We start from the raw sequence: 12433 nt of genomic DNA, 5'->3' as shown, positions 1-12433 counted from the left end.
GAGAGAGAGAGAGAACAAGCAGGGAGAGCTGCAGAGGGAGAAGGAGAAGCAGGTTCTCCACTGAGCAGGGAGTCCAACGTGGGGCTTGATCCCAGGACTCTGGGATCATGACCTGAGCCAAAGGCAAATGCTTCATCAACTGAGCCATGCAGGTGCCCTGGGACAGGCATTTTTTTTTTTTTAATAGTCATAACTTGAGGAGTGTTACTGGCATCTAGTGGGTAGGAGCCAGGAATCTGCTAAGCACCTTATGCATGAGACAGCCCACCACAACAAAGAATTGTCCAGCCCAACTGTCAATAGAGCCAATGACAAGAAACCTCAGTCTAACAGAAACTACCTGAGAGTGGATGTGAGACTAAGTGGTGTAATGTGTGTGAAAGCATCTGACATGTAGTATTTTACTTTTCTCTACTCACTTATAGTAATGGTTATTCTGCTAAACTAGAAGGGTCAGTAATATGGAAGGAAAAGTGGGATTGAAACTCAAATGATAAAATGTTTCTGTATAAAGTTGTCACTCCCCTTTCCCCACTCTCTTAGTCCCTAGATCCTCAAAAAGACTAGGTTTTCTGAGCCAAGTCAGAAGCTCCCTTTACCACCTGGTGAAACTTGTGGTGTCAGTGCCCCTCTCTCTGTACTGGGTCACTTTAGAAATGTGTTGCTCAACATTTACCAATAAACACCTGAACGACATTTAATTAGGTAGAAGAATTCACTCTCTCTTAAAGTGTAAAATTTTGTGATTTTTCTTAAAAAAAGGAAATTTAAGAACTAAACAAAAATAGATTTCTAGCAACAGTGCATTTATTTCAAAGCTACAGATTCTAATCCTTCCCTCACTTCTTTGTATGCCATGTAATTTGAAGGAAGATACAACCCTTCCCAAAACCTAGAGGAAGACCTACAACCTGGGCAAGAACTCTTTGAACTTCTTATCAGTTTTATTGCAATAACGGTGATTTCAAGAGAAATCTTGGGAATGAAAAAAGGAATGGTGAAGTTCTTCATAATCACATGATTCTCACTAGACCTGAATAGAAAAGATATGGAGGGAAGCTTATGTAGAATATCTTACACAAGTAAGTGTAGTCAGGGTTGTCCTTGCAATTTCATTAAACTGTATGAGAAATGGAACTGGAGTGTTTCCAGCCTTTATTTCTTCACTTCCTAGGATATTATTACATTACTTTAATAATCAAAAGAATTTACTGTCCTGCCAGCTTTATTGGGCTAGCTAGGTCTCCCTTTGGCTCTGACTTTTCTACCAATCCTTTGTTTTATTATGTTATTAATGTTTTTCAAGTTGCCTCAGATCTTTCTTGAAATAACACACATTTGCAGCAAATGAATGAAGAAATAAAACAAATGCACCTTGACATCAAAGACAAGAATAGTTCTCTAAGAACTGAGGGAGGTAAAGAAGACTGAAGCCATGAACATAGATTATTTAAAAACATGGCATAAGCAGACGTGTGCATATACTTTCCTACCCCAGGCCTCGTTCATGTCCATGGTTTAATACATGCATTTGTACATGTATTAAACATATTATAATGAGCTTTAAAAAATACAACTAGTATTCAAACATCAGAGGTATTTTTTATATGCCTTTTGCACATTTTATGTATATATTTTATATATATATACATATATAATTAGAACTATAATATATACATGTATATTACATATATAATATATATAGATCCTTTTTTGGATAGTAGTGTACTTTCTGGATGTCAGATCTTTGAGACACATTAGAACTGAAAAGAACCTTAAAGATGATTTATTTCAATTACCTTATTTTACAGGTGAGGAAACTGACCTTCAAAGTAAAGAAGTGACTTATCCAAGGTTATATGGTTGAGTAGTGGCAGAGCCAAGACAAAGGCTGAGCACTTTTCCATTACTCTATCAGCGTCAGGTCCTCTGTACCATTTCCAGGGTGATTGTTTGCTAATCAGATACCTGGAATCAAGTTAATTTGTTAATAGAACTCTCCATAGGAAACCTCTGGCTTTCCTCTATCTCCAGGTCAATATCTGCAGGCCTCACATTTGATTCTCAGAGTTGATGCTGGTATTATCATTACACTTGTAAGGTACTCTACTGTGCCCAAGTCCTTTCAGGTTTGCTATTCCTTTGATCCTTGAAAAAACCCTGCAAAAACAGAGTAATCATTATTCCCATTTTTCAAATAGAGATGCTAGGACTTAGAACAATACCTGGTTTATGCAAGATCACACAGTTAGAATCTGGACTTTAATTCAAGTCTTAAGGCTGTCAAAGCCAAGATCTTTTGTTGATCTGATTTTAAATGTAGTTTTGTTCAATTTAGTTTTTATTGCCAAGAGGTGGTATAGTATAGTGCTTAAGAGTGCTGGTCCTGAGTTTAATCCCAGATCTGACACTTATTTTTTTATATGACTTTGGGGAAATTACTCAACCTTAATATGCCTCAGTTTTCTCATCTATATAGAATGTGGTGATAATAGTAACCTAATTGAGATGCATTATAAGAGGTAATGCATATAAAGCAAAGTACTGTATCTCATATTTTCTTATTATAAGTCCTCTGATAGGTTAGATTTTTATGTTATTCAGTAGAGGCTATTGGTTCAAGAAGTTGAAAGAGTATCGTATACAGATATCAGATTATGTAAAAGTAAAAAAAAAAAAGATTATGTAAAAGTTATAACACTTTGATGTGCTTGAAAAAAGATTCTTATAAAAGTTAGTCTGACTTTCCACACCAAAAGTACTGTGATGTTCAAGACTGCAGCTGTATAAATACTTGTGCTAATAGAGGAGATCCCACCTACAGCAATATAAGTATGAACAGGGTTGATGGTAGGGGTACCTGGCTGGCTCAGTCGGTAGAACATGTGACTCTAGATCTCAGAGTCTTGAGTTTGAGCCCCACATTCGTGATAGAGTTTACTTAAAAAAATGACTGATGGAGAAAGACTTTGGGTTCAGAAAGTAGGGGGAGGTGTGTCATGCTCTGGAAGCCTTTATTATGCCAGCCTAGGCTCTGGCCTCTATTATAGCAAAGGGCTGCCCCACATCTGGCACATTCTTTATGATGCACATTTGGGTTTTCAGAAATGTTCTCTGATGATGTAAGAACAGAGGTAATTTTTTCCCAAATGAAAATTAGATTGGGCCTCTTTGCAACTACCAGTTATCCATCTAGCAGCTGTTTATGGGGCTACCTACTGTGTGACAGGCATAGTACCATTTGTTGGGGGTGGGGGGAACAGAGATGAATTGTGTTCACCCTTTGAGGGCAAAATTATCTTGAGAACAGAGGGAAATGGGCATGGTAGAGCCAGTCTGGTTTACTGGAATGACTTGTGGAATTCTGAAAAGCTACTTGCCTTCAACTAAATCTACTGATAACAATAAGCATAACTTTTTCAAGGTTAGGACATATGTTTACTGCTAAAATGCATTCTGCTAAATGCAGACATCTCATCTGGAATATTAGCTGTGAAGTTACTCATTAGTTAGTAGGTATTCATTTAATGGTAGAACAGAGTCCTTAGTGGAAGGTAAATTTTTATAAAATTTTAAAATTTAAAAATTTTAAAAATTTTAGAATTTTATAAAGAGAGGCAGAGGTCCCCAAACTCTCATCACATGTGACAAAAGTAACTCACTGAAAGGTCACTAGTGACCTAATCACTATATTCATCTTCTTCCTCTGGGTCAAACTTGCTTCCCAAACTTGGTGACTTTGGTTGAACCCTTCTTTCCTTTCTTACTGCCCAATTAATTACATGATCTTGGGCAATTGACCTGTAGGAGCTTCAGTTCCTTCTACTATAAAATGGAGATACAATACCTTCCAATCGGATTATTGAGATGATAGACAAATGTATAGCACCAGGATAATGCATGGCCCATTGCAGGTACTTGGGAAATGGTAGCTACTATCCTTCTATTCAGAGCATATTGGTGAATGTTAAGCTCTCCTCATTGTTATGATTATCTGACCTCCAGGCCATTGAAAATTTTGCCATGACATTGAAGACCACTGCCCAGATGCTTCAGATGTTTGGGGACTGCCTAACCACAACAGAGCTGCCCACAGGTGTGCTGTCCACGGAAGACCTCCTCATGTCCCACACAAGGCAGCAGGACAAGCTGCAGGTGAGTAGTTGTGGTCTTTCACAGGCCAACCTCTTGAAGAGAGCCAGGGGCATAATTCAAAGTTAAGCCCTCTTCTTCCTCCTTCTCCAGTGACTTGGCAGCGAATGATCATCCTAAACCTTCTAGATAGGCAGTCTGTGAAGAGAAAAAAGCCTCTTGAGACTGGTTGGTGAATGTAAAAGGATTGTAATTAAGACCTGTGAGAAGCAGCCCCATAAAGGGAAGCTCATTCCACCTTTGTGCTCATAAGATAGGTGTTTGAGCATCGTTTCAAAGGCAGCACTCCTATGATCTGCTGAGGGCAGAGCAAGATATAATGGATAAAACTGCAGTGAGGGAAGGAAGGGTGGGAGTTGGCTTTGGAGGCATAGATTTTCCTGAGGCTGTTGTGAAGTTTTGGGGCAAACTAATAAGCTGACATGTTGCTTCACTTTCTCAGGGATGTGTCTTTTTATTTGGGGAGTAATTTGAGAAAGAAGACATAGAAGGTGCTCTGAACTAAGTTTAAGGAGAGGCACCTATTAACTTCATAAAAGCATGTCAGAACCTGCTAAGAACGGAGGTTGGCAGATTCTTTTAGATCATGCAGTAAAGGGAAGTCTTCCTGGGGCTTGCAGGACGGGCGTCAGCTCTTTTCTGCCTCCAGAAGTACATGCACCAAAGCCATTATTTCACAGAAGATGAGAACTCCATAGGGCAGCAAACGGAGGATTAGAAGGTTGAGACATCTTAGTGTTACATGTATATTGCTGCATGGAGCTTGGCAAGACCTGACCTCTTTTATCTGAGGCCCAAAATTTACAAAAATATTTTGCTAGGTGGGTGATTTGTTTATTTAGTCAACATTTATTGACCACCTACCACTACATGCCAGGAGAACAAATGAAAAGAATGTAAACTTGAGGAACACATAGTTGAGTTAGGGGAGTCTCAGAGTCTAGTAGTTAAGGCAAATTAATTCTTCCATATATCAGGGAACATTGTTAAATTCTCTTTTTAAGGAGCTTGATATCCAAAAAGAGTTCAAAATGTACTTTTTACATTACTCTGAATAATTAAAAGATCTGTTTTGAAACTGGGAAAACTGAAAGCATCCTAGAAATTTTCCCTAGAAATGTTTCTGACGAGCTTGACAAACACACACAACTTAGCACACCCGTGTTGTTCCCATGTATGCTTTTTCCACATGGATGGAAACTCAGAGCATCTAAGTTCCGAAGATGTGCATGCAGGCGTCCCAGGCTCTTCTACATATGGATTGTTCTCCAATGAGAGCTTCCATTTCCTGAGGAAAAGTAACTTAGACAGGCTATAGGCCATGTCTCACTTTACGAACAGTATGGTGACACATACCCTGCTGCCACTAGGACCCTGTCTGTACAGAGAGGAAATTCACTGAAGTTCCTATGGACTTCTGTAGATTTTCCCAGAAGCAGGTTCCCTGAAATTCTCTTCTAGCCTGAGCGCTGACAGTAAAACAATTCAATACCCAAAATGATTAAGGATATTTTCTCTTTGTGGGAACAAAAACCTGCTTAAGCTTTTTGGGCCATATGACAACTGGATATCTACATGGAAAAGAAGGAAATATTGGATGTTTATCTTGCATCATATATAAAATTAACTCAAAATTGATCAAGGGACTAAATGTAAGTTCTAAAATTATAAAACTCTAAGGAGAAAATATGGATGTAAATTCTCATGACCTTACGTTAGGCAGTGGTTTCTTATGTGTAATACCAAAAGCACAGATACCTAAAGAAAATAAATTGGACATCATCAAAATTGAGAACTTTTGTGTTTCAAAGAACCCTATCAAGAAGGTGAAAAGACAACCTGTAGAATGGAAGAAAATATCTATAAATCATGTGTTTGATGAGGGTTTAGTATCCAGAATATATAAACAATTCTTAAATTCAACATTTATAAAAAGACAAATAACCCAACTGAAAAATGGGCAAAGGATTGAACAGACATGTCTTCACAGAAGATATATAAGTGGTTATTAAGTACATGAAGACATGTACAACATAATTCGTCATTAGGGAAATACAAATCAAAACCACAGTGATATATCCACTAGAGTGGCTCTAATTAGAAAGGTGGACAATAACAAGTATTGGTAAGGATGTGAGGAAATTGGAACCCTCATACATCACTTTTGGGAACATAGACTGGTAGGTCCTCAAAAAGTTAAAAATAGTTACCAGAAATTCTCCTTATATGTGTATGCAAAAGAGATTTGAAAACATGTTTCATATTAAAAGTTACACATAAATGTTTGTGGCAGTGTTATTCATAACACCCAAAAAGTGAAAACAACCCACATGTCCATCAACTGATGAACGAATAAACAAAATGTGGTATATCCACACAATGGAATATTACTCAGCCATGGAAAGGAAATACTGATTGATACATGCTGTAATATGTATAAACTTTGAAATAAGTATGCAAAGTGAAAGAAGCTGACATGAAAAACCATATATTGTGTGGTTCCACTTACATGAGATGTTAGAATAGGTAAATCTGAAGAAAAAGTGGGTAGATTAGTGGTTGCCAGGGGCAGAGAAGAGGGAGAAATGGAGAGTGACTGATAATAGGTATGGGATTTGTTTTTGACTGCTGAAAATGTTCTAGGGGAGAAAAACATAAAATCATATGCATTAAAAAGGTGAATTTTGTAGTACTATGAACTATGAATGATATCTCAATTTTTTATTTTATTTTTTATTTTTTTAAAAGATTTTATTTATTTATTCATGACAGAAGAGATAGAGAGAGAGAGGCAGAGACACAGGGAGAGAAGCAGGCTCCATGCAGGGAGCCTAACACAGGACTCGATCCTGGGTCTCCAGGATCACACCCCAGGCTGAAGGTGGCGCCAAACCGCTGGGCCACCGGAGCTGCCCAATATCTCAATTTAAAAAAAAAAAGAAAAAGACTTTTGGGCCTACACAACAATAAAATAACCATGAACCCTATAGAGATATGTGCTTTTCTGACTGTTTATGATGGCCCTGCAGACTTTCTTAGAAAAACAGCTCTTCCTTTTGCCTAATTCTATGCTGGTTTTGGAAGCAGTTTACAGAGGCAGGCAGTCTCCCTCTTGAGTCCCAAAGGAGGTGATTCTCACCTCTGACAGTCTTAGGCCAGAAACTCCAGGGTCTTGGCCTTTGGCTCTCAGATGCTTAAGTCAACTGAGATACTTTACCATGTGTTCGTTTAAATAGTGTAAGACTCTCATATATTATTGTTGTTAAAATAAGAAATTTAACAGAGCCAAAGGCTTTTTCTCATCATGCAGAAGCAAAGTGCCAGTGGTCCTTTGATTATGTGATAAAGCATTCTTCTACAAATATGAATTTTGTTTAGTATTCAGTATTTGTTTCACTCAGTAGTTACTCAATTTTGTATTCAGAGATGACAATTCTATCAGTATTTTCAGGGTTACAAATAATCAAGAAGGTAATCAGAATTATAAGTTATTCTTTGTAGGCCCTAGAAATAATTTTATAGTCTGAGGAGTTTTTGTTTTAACTCTACTTGCAGGGAATATAAGTTAGGAATGGATAAACATAAAGGTCTTGATTTTGCAGAGAAAGACAAAATTGGCATTCTTATGAATGCTTTCAGTGTTAATACCTTAACACATTAGCATTTTGCACTAATTTTATACCACAAGAAGGTCTCTCTCATTAGCTGCCGGGGAAAGGAGTATCTCATCTCTTTGAGGACTTCTCTTTTTCTCAGTTATGAAGACTCGCATTTTAAAGGTTAGCTTCTGGAATTCATTAGTCAGCATTGTAACAAGAAAAAGCATGAAGAGCTAACTTGTAGTGGCAGAAGTGGAATAAGTAATAAAAGTGAAGTTAGAGTCTAAAACATTAGTCATTCATATAATCTCTAGGCTTTGATTCATCCTTTAACTTCCTACCCCACCTCCACCCCTCAGCCTATGACATAGCTGAACACAGCACTTGGCATGGATAGTAGTGCTTTATAAATGTTTTGAGTGAGTGAATGAAGAATGAATGAATGAATGTATACATTCATCTTACCATTGTCGTAGGAAAGAATTCTACCCAGAAATTTAAATTCTCTTGAGCCTGAACCAATCTGCTTGCCCTATTAAGTGGGTCTTCTGAACCAACTGCTTGTTTCCATAATAATGGAACTGTAATGATGAGTACATGTGGGCACAGCCATCCCAGTTGTTAAATATTTATGTTCTTTGAGTGCCCGACTTTACTTCCCTGGCCCATTTCTTAGGACCCATGAAACCTCCTCATGATTCTGGCCACTAAAGGGGTTAACACATGGACCACAGTTGGCCTCAGGACTGCTTTGGCGCTGACATCTGTGCTGATTGGTCAGTGCCTGCTCTAAACAGTTATTAAATATTCTGAATTGTTACTACTATGGACAAGGGCAAACTCCATTTTTGGCCTAGGCAGCTTATCTTTTCACTTTCCAAGTACCATAGTTCCTCGATCTTTCCCTGTGTATTTATGGCAGATTTTTGTAACCCTGCTGAAGCTGACCATATATTGCCTAGTCCCAAAGCAGTAACCAAGTATGAATTTTCCTTGTATGTGTTTGGTAGAAGGAGATACACAGTGAATGACATCACTTACTCAGATCCACCCTTCCTCACACATTTCCTCATACTCTGTGCAGTTCTTTTAGTATATCTCTCCTGAGCTTCCCTTTCTTCTTTTTTTTTTTCTTGTCACTTAGTTTTTATTTTTTTGTAATATAGATATGTATATTTGGTAATATATATATGCATAAAATATCTATATATATATGTTTTTTTATTGAAGTTTGATTTGCCAACATATAGTATAATACCCAGTGCTCATCCCCCTTCTAAAAGTCTTCTTCTCTGGCCACTCTAGCCTTCCTCCTAACTTTATATCATACACACACTAAATATATATAAAATCTAATAATGGTAATGCCAGAGTCCTGCTGGAATGCTGGAATCTCAAGGACATTTAAGAAACTGAGTGAGAAAATCCAAGACCCTTTTTAGAAGGTAGGAAGAGTGCAAGGTGAGAGTACTTGCTAATGAATGCTTCAACCCTACCACCCATCATATCTTATTTGTTCTTAGTCATCTGCAACCTAATTTCTTTTAGACTATTATTAATTCATCTAACCTACAAATATTTAATGAGAATTGGTGAGATAAGCAGAAATAAAGGTTGCTACCTGAGAGTGGAAAGAAAGGGATGTGTCTAGTTCCCAGGCAAGAGTACCAACAAGAGGCTGACTTGGGGCATTACCTGGAGTAGACAGAGCCACAAGGGGTGTCCAGAGAATGTGGGCCAGATCAGAGAAGTCAAATTTATCATCCACCAAATCCAGGGAAAGTTTGAGGCTGGGTGTGGACAGCAAAAGCCTGCAAGGAGATAGATGAATACTAGAGCAAGACAGGAGATAAGGAGATAAGGAGCAAAGGTATCAGTGTGAGTAGGCCAGTACTTGTGTGTGAACAAGGTGGAGAAATATAAAACTCCTCCCAGAGGGAATGAACTCAATACTGTGTGAAGGCTGAGGTGGCCAGGCCTGGAAGAGAGATTCACAGTTCATGTGCATAGAGGATATTGTTTTGGAACTATGGGCCTATTCTAATGCTCAGGGCATACTAACCAGCATCCTGTGTGACCCACGCACCAAACCCCCCAACTCCCAGGAGCAGAATTTCCTGCCAAGCTCCACCCCTTTGGCTTGCTTTGTGGTTAACTCTCAGCATTGAGAGAGATGACTTGTGCGGTGTCATTAGAAGATTTGAGCTGTTGGATTTGGCAGGATATAACCTGACATCTTCTCAAAGCCCCACATCCCATGTAAAAGGGGCAAAACAGAGTTGCCTTGGAAGTATGACTTTTTCCATGTCAAACTGAAGTTGTTGGCCATTTCCACTAAACTTCAATAATTGAACAAGGTCCACATTTTGTGGGCAGATAGGAGAGGCAGGTGTCAACTGAGACCAGATGAAGTTTTTTTCCTAGTCAACTAGCAACTATTACATTATTATTATATGTGAGTGTCTAGCACTTACTATTCAGTATCTGTCACTTTCTTGCTTCTGGTCACTGCCTTGGATTAGAACCAGATTTTATTAATATGTTAATAAACTTAAAATTATGAATTAATAAATTAATATAAATAATTAAGTTATAATTAAAAATTATTGAGATTTATTACTTTTGCTTTAAATATATAACAGCAGCTTGAGATACACACAGAATTTAACAGTTGTTGCTTTGGAGAGGAAAGGTTGATGGGCAGGGGACAAAAGACTTACTTTTTCCAATATGTATCCTTTTGTATATTTTGGATTTTGTATCATGTATAAGTATCACCTGTTAAAAATAAGTTAATAATCATATGATCCAGTAATAGCACTTCTGGGCATTTACCCAAAGAAAACAAAAACACTAATTCAAAAAGATATATACATGCTTATGTTTATTGCAGCATTATTTACAATAGCCTAATTATGGAAGCAGCCCACGTGTCCATTGATAGACGAATGGATAAAGAAGATGTGGTGTGGGGCTCCTGGCTGGCTCAGTCGATTAAGTATCTGTCTTCAACTTGGGTTATGATCCCAGGAGTCTGCTTTTCCCTAAACTTTTTCTACCTCTTCCCCAGCTTGTGTATGCTCTCTCTCTCTCAAATAAATGAATAATTAAAAAAAAAAACTTAAAAAGGAAGATGTGTATATATATAATGAAATATTACTCAGCCATAAAAAGGAACAGCATGGATGGATCTATAGGGTATAATGCTAAGAGAAATAAGTCAGTCAGAGAAAGACAAGTACCATATGATTTCACTTATGTGTGGAACTTAAGAAACAGAAAAAAGAAAAAAAGAGACAAACCAAAAAACAAACTCTTAACTACAGAGAACAAACAGATAGCTAACAGAGAGGAAGTGGATGGGAGATGGGAGAAATAGGTGATGGGGATTAAAAGTACATTTATCATCATGAGCACCGAGTAATATATAAAACTGTTGAATCACTATATTGTACAGTTGAAACTAATATAACACTTTATGTAAACTACAGTGGAATTAAAATAAAAAAACAAAAATATAGTTAATTAATGTTTAAAAGCTGCAACTCAACTTCTTTAGCATTTAATTTCCTAAATGAAAGATATACTTCATATGCCATTCTCCTCACCTCAAATCTACCAAAAATTTGCTTCTTTAAATTTCTTCTAAGACAAACTATGTTTTCCTTTCTCTAGGATGAGCTGAAATTACTTGGAAAGCAAGGGACCACATTGCTGTCGTGTATTCAAGAACCAGCGACCAAAAGTTCCACCAGCAAACTCAATCCCAATGAACTAGAGAATGTAGCTACCATTGAAAGGTGAGTGAGAGAGAAGAGAATATGTAGAACTCCATGATCTGAAACAACCAAGAACAATTGGTACAACTACTACTGGGTTTTAGTGGAGTCAAGAAAGAATAATATTTGAGTAGTTATCTAAAGGGACACTTGCACCCCAATGTTTATGGCAATCATGTTCACAACAGCCAAACTATGGAAAGAGACCAGATGTCCATTGACAGATGAATGGCTAGAGAAGATGTGGTATATATAACAATGGACTACTACTCAGCCATCAAAAGAAATGAAATCTTGCCATTTGTAACAATGTCAATGGGATTAGAGGATATTATGCTAAGTGAAATAAGCCAATCAGAGAAAGACAACTATTATATCATTTCACTCATATGTGGAATTTAAGGAACAAAACAGAGGATCGTAGGGGAAGGGAAGGAAAAGTAAAATAAGCTGAAATTGTAGAGGGAGACAAACCACAAGACCTCTTAATCATAGGAAACAAAGTGAGGGTCACTGGAGGGGGTAGGGGTGGGGGGATGGGGTAACTGGGTGATGGACATTAAGGAGGGCACATGATGTAATGAGCACTGGGTGTTATATAAGACTGATGCATGGGCAGCCTGGGTGGCTCAGTGATTTAGCGCCGCCTTCAGCCCGGGGTGTGATCCTGGAGACCTGGGATCGAGTCCCACATCGGGCTCCCTGCATGGAGCCTGCTTCTCCCTCTGCCTGTGTCTCTGGCCCTCTCTCTCGCGCACGTGAATAAATAAATAAAATCTTAAAATAAAAAAGACTGATGCATCACTGAACTTTACCTCTGAAACTAATAATACACTATATGTTAATTAATTGAATTTAAATAAAAATAAGTTAATAAAAAAAGTTAAAAATAGAATAAAAAAG

General features: G+C 37.7%; 1 protein-coding gene across 4 annotated transcripts in view; it reads left to right on the top strand.

Moving 5' to 3' along the window:
* Positions 1 to 12433, top strand: part of MCF2L2 (MCF.2 cell line derived transforming sequence-like 2) — a 237951-nt gene that overhangs the window by 97734 nt on the left and 127784 nt on the right. For all 4 annotated transcript variants that reach the window (XM_038583487.1, XM_038583488.1, XM_038583489.1 and 1 more), the window contains 2 exons: positions 4006 to 4155; positions 11427 to 11551. In XM_038583487.1, coding sequence (XP_038439415.1) covers positions 4006 to 4155; positions 11427 to 11551 — 275 coding nt within the window. The remainder of the gene's footprint in view (positions 1 to 4005; positions 4156 to 11426; positions 11552 to 12433) is intronic.

The sequence above is a fragment of the Canis lupus genome, chromosome 34, assembly GCF_011100685.1.
Source record: "Canis lupus familiaris isolate Mischka breed German Shepherd chromosome 34, alternate assembly UU_Cfam_GSD_1.0, whole genome shotgun sequence".
NCBI lineage: Eukaryota > Metazoa > Chordata > Mammalia > Carnivora > Canidae > Canis > Canis lupus.
Note: the sequence above shows the minus strand (reverse complement) of the source record. Positions and strands in the feature narration are given on the sequence as shown.